This window comes from Grammomys surdaster, unplaced genomic scaffold, assembly GCF_004785775.1.
Source record: "Grammomys surdaster isolate TR1022 unplaced genomic scaffold, NIH_TR_1.0 125996, whole genome shotgun sequence".
Classification (NCBI taxonomy): domain Eukaryota; kingdom Metazoa; phylum Chordata; class Mammalia; order Rodentia; family Muridae; genus Grammomys; species Grammomys surdaster.
This window is the reverse complement of record NW_021620812.1, coordinates 2,465,911-2,482,502: the sequence shown is the minus strand read 5'-3', so window position 1 is coordinate 2,482,502 and position 16,592 is coordinate 2,465,911. Positions and strand designations below refer to the sequence as shown.

Genomic DNA, 16,592 nt, shown 5'->3' with positions numbered 1-16,592 from the left:
GACCCATTGGAGGAGGAAGACACCAGCAGATGCAAGTGCAGGCAAGGTGGCTCTAAACAGAAGACCCATTAGAGGAGGAAGACACCAGCAGATGTAAGATGTTGAGGACTAAAAATGAATGCTACCTTGTAAGATTTATTTTAAAACGTAATTACACAGCCAGATTTTTTAAATGGTGTTGCCTTGCCTGTGTGCTTGCTGATTCATCAACTGTTACCAAGTAAGAATTCTTTGCATAGAGCTGAGTGGAACAGCAGTCAGGAGCACTGGCTGCTCTGTCCGAGGGTCAGGAATCAATTCCTAGCACCCAAACTGCAGTTCACAACAGTCTGAAACTCCAGTTCCAGGAGATCCAATGCCCTCTTATGGGCTCCACAGACATACATGTAGACAAAATATACACATACATAAAATAAAAGTATTTTTAAAATTCTTTAGACTCTAGCTCAGACAAGGATCTAAACCCTTCTGTCTAGACTGAAAAGACTCAATAAGGTGAAAGACTTGTTTCTATAACACCGAACCTCTAGTGTAGAAAGTATAGTTTATACACAGTTGGAGTTTATGTCCTGCCCAGGCAGCAGGGAATGTGCATAGGAGGTTAAGAAGAATATCGTATCTGCATGGTGATACTGGAGAAGACGGCCTCCAGATAATACTCAAGACAAAGATCAAACACTCCATAAATCCATGCTGTTGAGTTATGCTTAGCTGTTGGAAACTTGCAGTGAAGTGGAAAATTCAAGAATTTACTGGAAAATGCATCTAGAAATTGATTGTGACTCGCCAGCTTTTAAGAGACAGAGGACCTAACAATACTCAAGGATAAAAATCTTATAAACCCATTCCTCACTAATATCCTCAATAATATTCACCCCTAGGGACAGTAAATGTTGGGGCTCAGGAGGCTCCTCCAATGAGTTTTCAATGAAGGCAACAGTTAGAAGATTCAAAAAGAAGACCAGAAGTATCTGGGGAAAAGTCTCACTCACTCTGGTACCAGTCCTCTATGCCACCCATGGATAGAGTGGATTATTTTTAGAATACGCCTGTGGAGCTTTGTTTGAAAGGAAGGAGTCCTGCAAAGCATGATGGATTTTATGGATGTCTTGCAAAGTTGCTTTGTTGCATTGGAAATGCTGACAGGTCACTTGTTTTATGTGATCAGATTTGCCTTATTCCACAAAGCCCGAAGGCTGCATCTGAAATTAGCATTTGTTTTCCTCAGAGCCCAGTTGCCCTCGAAGCTCCTGCCTTATTCTCATGGGCGTCCATCCCTAATTGAACCTGTGTATCAAGTAGAATGTTTCCTCTAAAAAATGTGAAGAAGCCTGTTGCGTTGCAGTTGTGAGCTCCCCACTATTTGGTAAAGAAGCTTGTCGGTTCTAGTCTCCTTTAAGAGGTAGACTATGTAGCAGTGAGAAGATGGAGACAAACAGGCTCAGGGAAGCCCTGTGCTCCTCAGTGCAGTGGTTACTTTGTCTCTGAGTGAAGTCACCCTGGAACAGAACAAGATATTGCTAGTGATTAATGTAGGAAGAATTTCTTTCGTGATGTCTTAGTCAGGGTTTCTATTCCTGAACATACATCATGACCAAGAAGCAAGTTGGGGAGGAAAGGGTTTACTCGTGTTTACACTTCCACAGTGCTGTTCATCACCAAAGGAAGTCAGGACTGGAACTCAAGCAGGTCAGGAAGCAGAAGCTGATGCAGAGGCCGTGGAGGGATATTACTTACCGGCTTACATCCCCCGGCTTGCTTAGCTTGCCTTCTTATAGAACCCAGGACTACCAGCCCAGCTATGGCACCACCCACAATGAGCCCTCCCACCCTTTATCAGTAATCAAGAAAATGCCTTACAGCTGGGTCTCATGGAGGCATTTCCTCAAGGAAGGCTCCTTTCTCTGTGATAACTCCAGCTTGTGTCAAATTGACACACAAAACTTGCCAGCCGGTACACAGGGGCTCGGGCTTATCTGAAAAAGCGCAGACTGAGGTCCACTTAACAGAAAATTAACTGCAAGCAGCTAAGTCAACCAGGTACAGACCACAGAGCCAGGATTCAGTGAGTGTGTGGCAGAATCATACAACATTATCTATGCCTTTCTACAATGTCAGAATTCATTAGATAATACATTAATAGCAATGTCAGCTTTATTGACTACAATTGACTAGGTAGTTCCCAATTTCCCTTGATATCAGCCATTGGCAAACAATTCTCTGTTACAATCTTAATTACTGATGTTAACTCTCAGTTCACACACTACATATCATACAAGAAATATGTATGTCTCTCTCTCTCTCTGTGTGCGTGTGTGTGTGTGTGTGTGTGTGTGTGTGTGTGTGTGTGTGTGAAAGAATAGCTACAAAAGATTAAAGAAGTCACAGTAGGGTTCAAGGAGCTCAGAGTCTCACTGGAGGCAGAAGACATCGGATAGAGATGCAAAGAATGTCACTCCTGCAATAATTAGGACATTAATAAACCTCATTTGATTCTTGCCACTGGAGCCTTGAGTGCAGAGTCACGCCCCAGGGTCACAGATCTGAGCCAAACCCAAGGGTTAAGCCAAACTAAAGAAGTTAAATGCAGGGTGATGGAGGCCGCAGGGGAAATATATAGTATGGAGTCCTATGGGAAAAAATAGGCCTAAATGGTGGTCCCGGAGACTTTCCACGCGGCTGGTCCCACATGCCAGGTCTAGGGTTTCCGAGTCTAGAGACATTGTCGAGACAGGCCCCAATGACATGAGGAAGTCCTTGGTTCCAAAAGGGTTTATTGTCTTGGCGGATGGTAGATGGATCTGGAAGTACACCCCGTGAAACACAGGGCAGTCCTGAGTTAAATAGGGAGGGAGAAAGGGGGAGGTTCTGGGAAGGCATGCTTAATTTGTTCCACCCTCTGGCCTTCATTAGTATGTAAATCCCTAGGGCCTGAGGCCTGTGGTCACACCCTCTACCTGTGCACTTTGGGAGGGGCTGTAATGGCCTACATGACTGAACAATATAGGTGTATGGAGAGGAGACTGTGTGTCAGGACTCTGGGTTCTGGGGACATGGCCAAACTCCTGCCAGTTCTCACTTAGAGTCTCAGGGTTCCAGGCCCATGCCCAGCCATGAACCAAGATACCCTTACGTAGTCCCACAGAGTCCAAACAGATATATGGACAGACAGTTGACAATTAAAATAGACTACTTCAACAATGGGACCCAGGTGAGCTGAAGCCCCCAGGGACAGTTAGGTGTGTGCTCTGCCTGTCAGTCCTTGATCCCCTAATACACACTCAGGGTGCTCAGAGACAGCCTTCATCACAGGACTTAGCATCCTCCTCTCTTTGTAGGGTCCTGGTGACAGTGCTGCATCCTGTTGTGGTCTTGATACGTTGTGAGCCTGCTTTCCCTAATGTAATGTGAATACACCCGTATGTCCATTGAGTTTATAATGGTCCTTTGGGTAGTTATCAGTCTGTGCCTCTGGTGATGCTAGGTACATCGGTGTTTACACACACAGTGAGGAACTGAGTCTGCCTGCCTCTGCATCAGCACTCAACATGGTGCCAAATGCTGATTTTAAAATGGAGTAACCCAAGGCAAGGCACAGCCTGACAGCTGTTACGTTACCCAATATGCAGTAACCTGGACAGGGTGCAGGCTGATCTCATGTGATCATGTGATCGACACATGAGTGTTTCCCCGAATGCAGTTGGTGACTTTTTTCTTCAGGACACTGAGACTCAGTTCCCTTCTGTTTCCCAAATCAACCACTCACTGGCTGAAAAGATCTGCCTTATACCCTGTCCCTCAATAGACCAGTCCTGACCCAACACGTGGCGGAATCAGATAAGAGTGTAGTTGGTTGGATGTTAGATGACCTTTTAGACAGTAACCAATCTCTCCACTTGCTGCTTGTCAAAGCCCTAAGCCAGGACATCCAGTCTTCTGATGTTGGTATTTGATATTGTCACCTACAAAAGTTTTGAGCCTCATTCACAGCCATCCTGGCCACATGCAATCCATGGGCCACAGGCTCTGTCTGTCAGTCAATCTGTCTGTCTGCCCCCTTCTGCCTTTTTTTCTGGAGTAATCATTTTGTATAAATCACTCTCGATATTTTTACCTTAGAGCCTAGAACTGCTGGCTGAGTCCTTCACATGAGATCTTAGCTGCAGAAGCACCGACGGGGTTGTAAAGTCCATTTCTTTACTCCATTACAAGTTGGGCTCCCACTCTCAGAAATCTTCTTTTCCTCCTCCTACATTTATGATATTTTTTCGTGAAACTTGGGGGTCAAAATTGCTCAATTAGCCAAAGAGTTGGTGAGTAAATTTTTTAACAACTCTCTAGCCTGTAATTACTTCCTGCCGTTGGGCCGTCTTGCTGAGAAGTTAATTGCTCTGAAACCAAGATCAGCCTGTTTGTTTTTAATGGGAAGGGAGCTAATACAAACACCACCGAGTATTAGAGCTGGGGACAGTAGTCAAGGAAGAAGTCAGGACGGACACAGAAAGGCCTCAGAAATTGGCCATCACCCTCGAGCTAAAAATAGGAAGGAAAGAGATACAAGATGATTAAGAGCATGGTTTGGTTCTTCCCAGAACTAAGACAACTTAGTTTTTAAGAGAAGAATTGTGGAGAGAAGAACCTAAGGTCTAATCCCAACTGCTTTCTCCAATGTGTCTGTGAGCTTCAAAAGTACTTGCTTCCTAGGCCAACTGTGTCTTGTGGTGATTAATACTTGGTGTTGTTCTAGAACTCCATGGGGATGTTTTGCCGTGATTTCTTACCATTGCAAAACAGCTTGATTACCTGGCAGGAGTAAAGCTAATACACGGTAAGAGCTGCTGCCCCATACTTGTCACATCCCTGGTACTCATTCAAGTCAAATACGTGGCCAGAGGTTTCAGGGATGGTAGGAAGCTACTTTCCAAATCCAAAGGAAGCCTTGAAATGCCTTCAAGAAGAAAGACAGTGAGTAACCCAGAGGCACCCTCTCTTGCATCCCGATCTCCATCCCATCGCCCGCTATTCCCAGTCCCTGGAAGGCCCTTCTCTTCTTCAGTTTGCTACTCTTGCCTGCACAAAGCACACTGACGCCTGGCCACCTCTGACCACATCCTCCCGACTCTGCTATTGTGCCTTGGCCCCAGGATCACGGAAGCATGCTCCGCCTCCGTCCTTCTCACACTGAACTCTAGATAACGACCTGCAGTATAAGTAGTTTATCACTGACCTTAACATCCACGAAGGCAAAGGCGTTGCCACAGACCATTCATGAAGCTCAGCTAGAGTACGTCCCAGTGTAATGCTCACAGATTCATCCAACATGGGACAGACAGCATGAGCAAGCTCCTTCTATGGCTGCTTGACTATCCAGGCTGATTATTCACTGTTCCTACAAAAGATTTCCATAAGTCCTAAATGCTATTTGTCAGGATTTGTGAGAAGGAGAATCTCTTGGGGTTAACAGCAATACACTGACTGAAAACCTGATTGCTTTTCCTCCCTGTAACTGACCCCGTTCATCGGCCAGCCCTGTGTTCCCGTCAGACACGTTCCCCGTAGTTTACAATGTTCTAAGCTGATCTCTTTGGTTCCACTTGATTTCCGTTGACTCTTTCACATAATTATGAGCTGAGTATATTCGGCCATCGAAGCTAGTCAAGAAGTCAGAAACCTTCATTTATTTGTACTGGCAAGAGATCCCAATGCTGGAAGATGCCAGGAAAGAAGAGCAAAGGGGAGGGGAGGGGAGGAAAGGGCTGTGGGAATAGCCTGGTGGGTGATTGCTTGACTAGTGTGCTCCAGGCTCTGGGCTCCAACCCTAGCACGGATGATGGCGGTGATGATGGTGGTGGTGGCAATGATGATGATGATGATGACGATGGTGATGATGGTGATATGAGATGAAGCATCTCAACTTCGAAAAAATCAATAATGAAGGAGAAGGAAAATAACAACAAACAAACAAATGAATAAGAGATTGAGTCTGAACATCCATCTTCTAGGGCTAAAATTCGCCCCAGTCAAATATCTCACAGTTTTGACTGTGCACAAGTGTGCGATGCTTGTGTGGTGTGTGTGTGTCTGTGTGTGTGTGTGTGTGTGTGTGTGTGTGTGTGTGTGTGTGTGTGTTTCAGACTTCCATGGTGCCTTTTGGAACTTGGGAACATGGGACAACAGAGCCTGCAGTTAGGAAGGGAACCAGTGTCACATAAAGCCAAAATTTGGCTTCTAAGACTCAAGCTTCTTCAATTTGCAAACTTTCATGACAAAAGTTCAAATATTTATCTAACAATTTTATAGTTTTTTAAAGCCTCAAATTGCAAGAATGCTGGGAAGAAAGAGGGAATAGGGAAACATAAGGGAAAGGACTTTACTTAAGTTGGCTTTCGGCTGGTTCAGTTTGGCATTTGGCGTCTGACTGGCGCTCACTTGTCACCAAGTGCAGTAAAGAGAAGGAGGAGGTCTCAGTGCAGTCCTCAGCCCCAGGGAGTGCAGCGCCTCCTCTCCACGCTCTCCTTTTAACCTTTTCTTTGCCAGATTCTCTCTAAGTGTTTTAGTCACCTGGTGATCTAAGGAGGACAAAGCCAACACGGATTAATCATGGGGAATCAGGGAATCATGAGGACAGGGGGTCTCGTGGGTACTCAGCCTGGCATACACAGAGCAGCAGAAAAAAACAAAAGAGACTCTAGCTCAACAGGGTGGTAGGAGAGTTGTCCTCTGACTTCCAAATGTAATGTTCTCTGGCACATGTGTGCCTGTACACACACACACACAGAGAGAGAGAGACACACACACACACACACAGAGAGAGAGAGAGAGAGAGAGAGAGAGAGAGAGAGAGAGAGAGAGAGAGTTAGTTCAGATTTTTCAATGGGAGAGAAGGGCATTTTTCATTCTTAGAGACAGTCTTGCTATGTAGCACAGACTGGCCTTGAGTTTCCTTTCCTCCTGCCTGACCCCCAACTACTGGGGTTACAGATGTCAGCAACTGCACTAAACATTCAATGCTTTCCGCTGACTTGCCAGGCGGAGCTCAGCCTTGCCTGTTGGCAGCCTAGCCTACAGAGCTCATACTTTGGTGTGGCCACAAGTGTACTCATCCCTGTCTCTGCCACTAACATGATCTTAGAAGGGTTATTTAATCCCTTGAGACTCCATGCTCTTGTTTTGTTTTGTTGGCGTGATTGGTCCTTTTTGTATGGCTAGGAATGAACCCACAACTTCACATGACTAGGCAAGCACTTCCTAGGAAATGACATCCCCAGACCAGAGGTTTCAGTCCTGAAGGTGACGGTTCTCTGTGTCTGAGAGGGTGTTCCTGTACATGTGCATGGAAATACATCCAAATAAGGTTGTTGCAGAGACTGAGTGGCTAAAATACACAGCCAACGACCACCACGGTGAAGTATTTTCCAGTGACGTGTCGTGCTGATGACTGTTCTCACGGTTAGTCTAATGCTACAAGACTAACCAGGATTATCTTGAGCAGCCCCTTCCTTAGGTTCCACTCAGGAAACAAACCAAAGTCCCAGATACCTTGTTACGGCTTCAACTTAAAGGAAGTTTCTTTTCTTAAGGCATTTTGTAAGTACCCTAACAGGCTTGTCTGGAATCTCTTTACTCTTTTCCTTACAAAACTGTTGACTTTGCATCTGAATTCCCAGTAAGATAAGGACAGTGATAAGACAAGATAATGAGCCTTTGATTCTGCTCTCCTTGGCTTCCTTGTGCCCAGCACCCAGCCCCCTGCATAGAATCCTGACACAACCTAGTCGTCTTTCACGTCTTTTCCTTTTATGAAGAGATAATCAGTTCTCCAGAGCTTGAATCCAAAGAGCTGAGCTACAGGAATCCAAATAAAAAACACAGGGAGGCTCTGTCTCAGACACAGACTGTCCCTGCCCGCCCTACCCACCACCACTTTGTGTAGATGTCGCCCTTTCAGGCTTTATGGTGGATTATGAAGCTTTTAAAACCCAATTCTGCAAAGTGATTCCATTGGCTGCAGATTCACACGGCTGTCTGCAGGCTTCACCGCAGGCACTGTGTGTCTTTCAAGTATTAAAGTTTTAATGCAATCGTTACCATTTTTATCCAGAGAACAGAAAAGTTATGAAATAAGAACACTAAGCAGTCTGTGACTTAGAGGGGCATTTTCAAATGTGTAACAGAAAACGTGTTTAGGATGAGCATGTACATGTGTGTGTACATGTATATGTGTGTGCATGCACATGGGTGTGCATGTAAGTACACATGTATGTGTGTGTACATGTGTGTGCATGTACATGTGTGTGCACATGAATGTGAGACTCAGATGATGTCATTCCTCAGGAGCCTTGTTGGGTTTTTTGTTTTTAGATTTATTTATTTATTTATTTATTTATTTATTTATTTATTTTTATTTTTATTGTTACTTCATGTGTGCAGGTGTTCCACATGCATGTGTATCTGTGTACCACATAAGGGCTGTGAATGTGGAGGACAAAAGGGGCATGAGACAGCCTGGGACTGGAACCTCAGCCGGTTTTGAGGTGTCATGTGGGTGCTTGAGATCAAACCCAGGCCATCCAGAAGAGCAACCAGTGATCTTTCCCGCTGGCCCACCTGTGGTTTTATTTTTGAGACAGGATCTTTCACTGGCCTCTGAAGCTGGCCAGCAAACCCCAGGGATCTGTCTATCACTGGCTCACTTGTGGACTACTAGCACGGATGTGTTCCTCAATGAGGGGCCAGCCATTGAAACTGAGGGGCCTCCTGTGGCGGAGGAGGAAGGCACTGGGGGAGAATTCTTGGTTGAAATTCCCGGCCTGAGACAGGGAGAAGAGCTGATTTTTAGAGCTCAGGTTGATGGTTAGAGAACGACACTCAGGGGAAATATGAAACTGAATCAATGCTAATAACACAGCCCATTTGTTTCCCTCAGACTCATTCCTAAGTTTAATTAAAGGTGAGATCCTGAAGGAGGACTGAGTTGGTGCCTTCCCCCTGGGACTGGTACACCTGGGATAGCTGTTAGTAAGAGGGGAAAGCTGGGGAAAGCCATCCCGAGGGAGGTTCATGAAACCTGTTGATTCCAGACCACACGGTCAAAGACAAAGACGTGTTTCTGCCACTGAAAATGGGGGTGGCTGTGTACACCTTGCGTGATGCCCAGTTCTGCACCCGCTCTGTAACTCTCTCTGCTAATCTGGGTGTCTCTTGTGAGCTGCTCCTACCTCTGTAACTGTAGGTGTTTGATGTAAGCTGTGCCTCTCTCTACAGCTCTCTGCAATCTAGGTGTTTCTCGGGAGCCTTTGAAAGATGTTTCCGTTTGTTTGTTATGTGAAAATGCATGTTGTGCTCAGACTAGGAAGTTTGGTCAGCATGGTATCTGAAATCTCCAGTTGCTCTCTTCAGCCCTCTCATTAAATGACATCACACGGATTGCCCCGTGACCTCTGTGAGTTATGATCCTCTGAGTAAGAGAAGAGCTGGCTCAGTGGGGAAACATTTGCTTCACAAGCATGAGAACTTGAGTTTGGATCTCCAGAACCCACATAAAGCCAGACACAGTTGTGTGCTTCGGCAATCCAGAACTTCAGTGAGAGGGAGCTTGAAACTGGAGAATAACTGACTGGTGTATGCCGGAACAGACATAAGAGCGTGTCTCAAACAAGGAAGAAGATGAGGGTGCACGCACATCTGAGGCTATCCTCTGACTTCTACACAGATGAATATGTCAGACACATAGACAGACACACACACACACACACACACACACAGAGACGCACACACACAGTAAAAGTTCAAAAAAATCCTAGACACCAAACATCAATTTACAGCCTGCACATGTATGCACACACATATGGATGCATACCTGTATATACTTGTCCATACTCACATACAATGTACATACAACAAATAAATGATAGATAGATGGATAGATGGATAGATAGATAGATAGATAGATAGATAGATAGATAGATATGATGGATGGACAGACAGATGATAGATAGATAGATAGATAGATAGATAGATAGATAGATAGATAGGTAATAGAAAATCTTTACCACTGTTGTTTATAACTTTATATTTTTGTTTTTATTAGAAAGACTAAGTCAGAAAGCCATAAGTAAAATTCAATTATCTTTTCAGAACTTGCTTTATTAAATATTGAGAAAAGGCTGCCCACTTTTGTCAGCCACGGTGACTGAACATTTTTCTTCCTACTGCTCTTCCCCCGTGTGGTCAGAGATCTAAATTAAAAGACTCTCTAAAGATCCGGTTAAAGCCGCAGCTGCTTTAACTGCCACCTCCTCACAGACACAACTGAACGATGCATGCTCGTTTTCAGACTCGACACAATCATGTGTCTCATGTTGCAAACTTGTCTGTCCCGGTTTTCCCCAGTTTGATGCTGACCGAGATGAGGAAGCAGTGTTCCATGACATCAGCATGGCCGTCGACAGCAAGTTGTTTCCAAACAAAGAGGCTCCAACAGGTAAGTCTCCACGTCCCTCGGCATCAGAACATCACGATCAACTCCCAGATGAACCAGGACTTTCATCAGTGGCTGAAACTCTGACACAGTGGCCCCATCCTTAGCCTCCTTCTTCCTTGTTTTTTTTTTTTTTAAAATTAAATAGAAGGGAAAGGCTAAAAATCTGTCCCTGTGTACTTGCTGATGCTTTTCTTGTCATAGTATATACAAATCCTCAATCACCGTGTTGTGACACAGCGCCTGTGTCTCCGTAGTAGATAGAAATCTAGCCTACCCCATACCTCGTACAACTACAGCAGGTTATAGTCCTCAGGCCCCTCTAACCTGCACAACATTTATCTTGCTCTGCCCAGAGAGAGCACCCTCCTTCTCTGGTGGGTCTCACCTCACAGCTCTACAGCCATTTTTCTCCTTCTTTCCTAAGCCCTTAACCCTAGGGCTCTGTCATGGGACACTTGAGAGAGGACCCATACCTGACATGGTTACACGCTCCATGCTTCTTTGTCTGTCTGTCTGTCTGTCCTCCTCTTTTTTTTTCTGGAGAAATCATTTTGTATAAATAATTCTCAATGTTTTTGCCTTAGAGCCTAGAACTTTGGAGTTTTACTTTACGAGCTCACGATGCAAAAGAATTGAGAACAAGTTAATTAGGTTTAAAAGTAAAGATTTGGGTGCTGAGAAAACAGTTCCACGGTATGATGCTTGTTTAGCGCTTGCATGGCCCTAGGCTAAGTTCACTGCACTGCAAAATAGTCCAATATAAATTCATAGATGGATAAATTGATAGATGATAGACAATAGTTGAAAAAGAGATATATGATAGAAAATAGATGTTAGAGGAGAGATAAAACAGCTTAAATAAATACAAATCTCTAGATGATCAATGTGGATGATTGACTGATAGCATATTATGTAGAGGAGATGACAGAGTGCTATCGACATCAGATAATAACTCTATAGATGCTTGGTGCACATAGATGGTTGATTGATGGATGGATTGATTGATTGGCTGGTGTTGTATTGTCTAGGTTCACACTATAGCTAGCTAAATCAGCCACTCTGAAAACAGCAGTTCTGGCTTTTCTTTGAATCCCCTGAAGCCAAAACAAAACAAACAAACCTCAGGCTCCAGCACCAGTGGTCCAGAAGGGAGCCCCAGGCTGGAATGAGTGTAAACCCACTTCCCCTCTTTTCCAGAGTTCACAAGAAATGTTCCTGCTCTCACCCCTGCATCCGCTAGCATTCCTCAAGGGCACCACGGAAATGCACAGCTCCTTCTCTGCTTTCACAGTTGTGGGAGCCCTGACATCTTCCATTTTGGGGCTCTCCTGCCTGTCAGTAACTCTGCTGCGAGAGGTTACTGAGAACCTCAGAGAACACTGCTCTAGCTGTACCTCCTCCTGTGACTTCTGTAGGCTGGGTACCAGTGCCCTTCCTGTATCTAAACATTCAGAATCCTCAGCTGTCCCATTCCCAGTATAGCATCACCTCCACCCCTCAGCTACACTATCCTTGGAGTTCTCTGACTGGCTGAGCTCCCACCTCTGGCCTTTTCACCTGCTCTTCCAGTCACGCTGAATGCCTGTCTCCATATGTGCTTCCAAAGTCTCAGCTCCTCGGCCTCATCTTAATGGACCCGATCCCACCCACCCCCTCTCTCTGTCTCTGTCACTGAGTGAGTGAGTGAGTGTGCGTGTGTGTGTGTGTGTGTGTATGTGTGTGTGTGTCAATATGAATCTCACAAGAGATAGTATAAAAAGCCATTCTAGCTGCCCACCTCGACCAACCTCTCAGGTTCACCAGCTCCTCACCTTGAGCCCAGTATGTATTTGGGGCTCCTTTGTCTTTTCCTCTATGCTGCAGACCCATGACCTCTGCACCGTTCCTCAGAGCCCCTCCTCTGTGGAGCCCATTAGTACTTACAGAAAAGCCATCTCTACCTACACATCAGTCTATCTCCATGGGCTTGCATTTCTCTATCTAGAAAGAGGAGACAGAATACCCACCTCATAGGGCCACTGGAATGGGGGTTTTGGTACAGAGCCTGTGTGTAAAGAGGTTCTCTGTCCCCCTGGGAAGACTGCATGTGAGCTGTGCCTTTGCAAAGAACATGAAGACTCATGGGAAGACATCATATCTTAGACAACATTTTGCCCTCCTTCCCCCAGATTCATCTCTCCTATCTCTTTCCTCCATCTTGCCCTCTCTCCATCTTAATCCTAGAGTCACTGAAGAACCATCCCTTTCTCTTCTGACTCGGGGATAATACAAATAAACACCGTGTTGTTCCTCAAAGGAGCTCTGCCACAAAGTGTGGCTGACACCCCCATGCCTATGATGTAAGAGGGGAATTCTCAAGCTGAGGGTGAACGGGACGCTGACAGGAAGTAGAGAGTTCACAGAGAGGACCCAGGGACGGCATCTGTAGAGAGAAAATGCACAAGCCCTTTGGTTTACCTCCCGTCACTCAGCGCCTGTGAACAGAATGCCTGTAATTTCTATAATTTCTAAGTTGTGTTTTATATATTCTATCTTGAAACATAATCCTAAGAGTTTAACAGAAGTAAGAACAGGAGACATTGCTTCCCTTAAGAGAAACAGAGAGGCAGAAAAATCTTGTTCACAGTAGCCCTCCAGGGCTCAGGAAGCCTCACTGCAGCAACGTCTTTGGCACACCAAGTGCCAAGTGTGTCCTCCTGCAACTTTAGATGGACATCTATGACATTGTCCCCAAGAACAATATGGTTCAGTTCACCTCTGCTGCCCTTTAAAGCCCTTTGTCTCTGGCTCCCACTTAAACCAAAGACAACCTGAAGGTAATATCACTGAAGACCACCCTACATTATAACAAGTGACAACAGATGTTCTGGGTGGGGAGTCGTTTCAGCTTAGACCTTTCTTTGTTTTCTAAGAAAAGGATGTCTTTAAATCTGAAAATAAACTGAAAATCTCAAAAGATGGGGAGACGAAATCCATGTGACCACTTTTATCAAATGTCTGAGTCCTGTGGCCATTTTGAGAAAGAAAATCATGTCCGCTGTTTCATGGGTCTGTGTGTTGATTGAAAGTTAGTCCGAATGGGTGCGTCAGCCTGTGTTTGTCTCCCCAGTTCATCTGCTGAGCTTAATAAAGTCCTCATTTCCAGCAAATTGAGCAACCAGTGTTTTTAAAAATACAAGCCGTTCAATCATTACCTGAGCTGATAATGATACACTTTGTCTCTCATCTGAGATGTATTAATACTACAGTTGCTATGGCAACAGTATGTCAAGAAATGCCATCCCTTAGTGATACAGTAAGATTTCTGTCAAAGCCCTTGATTAGAAAGGATAACTGATCTCCTCTTTCTCCTAAGCAAGAAATTCATTTTAATCAAAAGCCTTTTCATTCTGATATTACTGAAATTATTTTCTAATGAATTTGCTGCTGTCTCAAGAGCTAGCATGTGGCTCCTACTCACTGGGTTGTTTAAGGGCCCCTCAGATTGTACTTTCTGAAAACAATTGGAAGAGTGGTCTCCAATTCAACAAACTAAGTAGGACGAGGGACTCCTCGCTGCTGTGTGTTCAGGGAGACTTTGTGTTCCGCTCCTGTGGACCCTGTAAGACTCACTCAGAGGCAAGTTAGAGACTAGGAAAACACTTCCACCCACACACCTTCCTCCACTTGACTAGTCAAATAGACAGCATCTGCACTGGAGACTAATGAGAATGCGTTCACGTTATCGTTAACACCACTGTCCACAAAAGCCACCCAGCAAGCAAACATGATTGTCCTGACTCGAACTAGACTCTGTTACTCCAGCCCTGATGCTTTACAGCCCCTGCAGTGTGCTTCACCAGGAAGCATTTTTTGTCCCTCCTTGTCTCAGAATGCTGAATGGACATCCACACCCTCAGGTTCTCACAAAAACAGTGCACTTCACTGAAAGGGAGTCTGGGTTGTCCTACTTGGAGTGTGTTGTCAGCCGTGTGTGAGAGAAAAAGGAGAAATGGAAGCTCTGGGTTCTGTCATCCCTGTCACACAGTGACACCTGCTCCGAGTCTCAGATCATCCTGGGACAGTCAAACTCCATCTCAGAAAAAAATAGAAAGGAAGATAAAACTTCAAGCGATGGTCTGATGGCGAGTACTTTCTCAGTTTGGCAAAGCAGGGTTAGCAAGGAGCAGGGTTGAGCACTCACCTATAAGTGGCATACATCTCAATTCCACTAGAGATTGAGGCTGCTGCTTCACAAGTTCAAAGCCAGTCTGAAAAAAAAGTGGGGTCTATGCCCCTTAAAAAAGGTGGTGAAGGAAGGAAGAAGGAGGAAGAAGGAAATCAGGGAAGAGGGTAGAAATTCTGGGTGAGAAGACACCTTAACTCTAGTCCTAGAAGGAACGGGAAGCCATACATCAGGTGCTGTACTGTTTCCATGAAGTGTGTGCAGTGTCTACTGCCCCTTGAAAACCTACCTTTGTTAAACATTCTCCAGTTCAGATTCTGTGTCAAGGCCTAGTTCTAGTGAAATGTGAGGTGATTTGTTATTTCACAGAATGCATACACCCTTTCTGGGCAGCACTTTCTGGGCAGAGAGGTGTGTGTACCTAGGTAGTGGCATGTCTCCCCCAGGGAAGAGTTGTTTAGCGAGGGCACCAAGTCAACCGTGCTGCAAGAACACCAAGGTGGAAATTAATGCTTTAAATCCAAGCCTTGGGATTAACGGCAAGTGATTCAATTCGGCCTATACCACCAAGAAGAGACAGTCTGTTAGTAAACCTGATTCCTCTCACCTTGGGGGAATCTAATGGCAAGCACTTTCTCAGTTTGGCAAAGTAGGGTTAACAATGATCAGAGTGGAACAGTCACTCAGTGCCACACACCTCGGTTCCACTCAGCTTCATAAGTTCAAAGCCAGCCTGAACTAAAAAGTGGGGTCTACCTCCCAAAAAGTGATATTTCAGCTGACACAATCTAGACTCATCAAGGAAGAGACTCCACTGAAGTATTGTCTTGATGTGGCTGGCTGGCCTGAGGGTACGTCAAGCAAGGATTGGCATGATTGTCCATTGACGTGGGACACCTGCCCTGAGTATGAGCAACGCCACTTCCTGGGCTGGGCCCTGGGCTGTGTGGGATAGAGAAAGTATGTGGGTAGCCAGCGGACCAGGCTCTGTTAATCTCTGCTCTTGGCTATGGATGTGAATCCCCAGCTGCTTGAGTTTCTGCCTTTCTTCTCAGTTGTGAAGTGAAACCTGGGATTGAACACCAAGTGATTCTTTTCCTTTTGTCAAGGGATTTGTCACAGCAAATAAAGTCAAACCAGAACAGAGACTAAGGTGACCCACAGGCTTGAGGCAAAAGTCCGTCCGTCCTTGTTCTAGAAGTTCCTTGCTCTTCCTCTGCTCACTCAGTTCATGACGCTCCTTGTATTTCGATTACTCTAGAACACCCTGAAGTCATTTCTCTTAAACACTCATGTTCGCTCTCCTAGTTCAGATTCCTGAATCAGTTTCTTGTGAAGAATCTCAGTCCCACTGTCATCCTCACAGACAGATGGCTTTAGAACCTCACGCTTTCTGGTTTCTGAATCTTGCTGTTGACAAATTAGCCTCCTCCGGAGCTTGTTCTTCTGAGGGCTGGGACCAGATCCAGAATGTCTGCGTCCTCTACCACAAGCCCAGACACAGAGTGCGGCAGGTGGAGAGATGCGCAAATGTGCTATAGAAACATGTGTAGAACATACAGACGGTCTCCATCAGCTAACAGTGTCTTTCTTAAACGTAGATTCACGCGACCTTGACCCTTCTGTGATGTTTGATGCTGGAGAGATTATTGACACGGGATCAGATTACGATAACCAGGTAAGTAAACCTACAAGTATTTCCTATTTAAATGTTTTTCATTCTAGTCTTGGTGTTTTGTGAATATAAGCACTGAAGTTTAACTTGGTGGAATCTCTTGAGAGATCACTGATAATGGGTTTCATGTTAGTCATGGTCACCCATGGCCTTTAGCTGCACTTCCGGTCTTCACCGTCCCTCCTCCACAGATCCAAAGCAGACGTAAAGGAAGGGCCTTGGGATGGAACTTCCTTCAGATGCAAATAAGTTCCTCTCACCTAGGAGTT

The 16,592-nt window shown here is 45.2% G+C and overlaps 1 protein-coding gene across 1 annotated transcript in view; it reads left to right on the top strand.

Moving 5' to 3' along the window:
• Ak5 (adenylate kinase 5) overlaps positions 1-16,592 on the top strand; it is a 178,345-nt gene that overhangs the window by 104,569 nt on the left and 57,184 nt on the right. The window contains exons 7-8 of the mRNA XM_028754291.1: positions 10,393-10,483; positions 16,250-16,326. Of these exons, the coding sequence (XP_028610124.1) occupies positions 10,393-10,483; positions 16,250-16,326 (168 nt within the window). The remainder of the gene's footprint in view (positions 1-10,392; positions 10,484-16,249; positions 16,327-16,592) is intronic.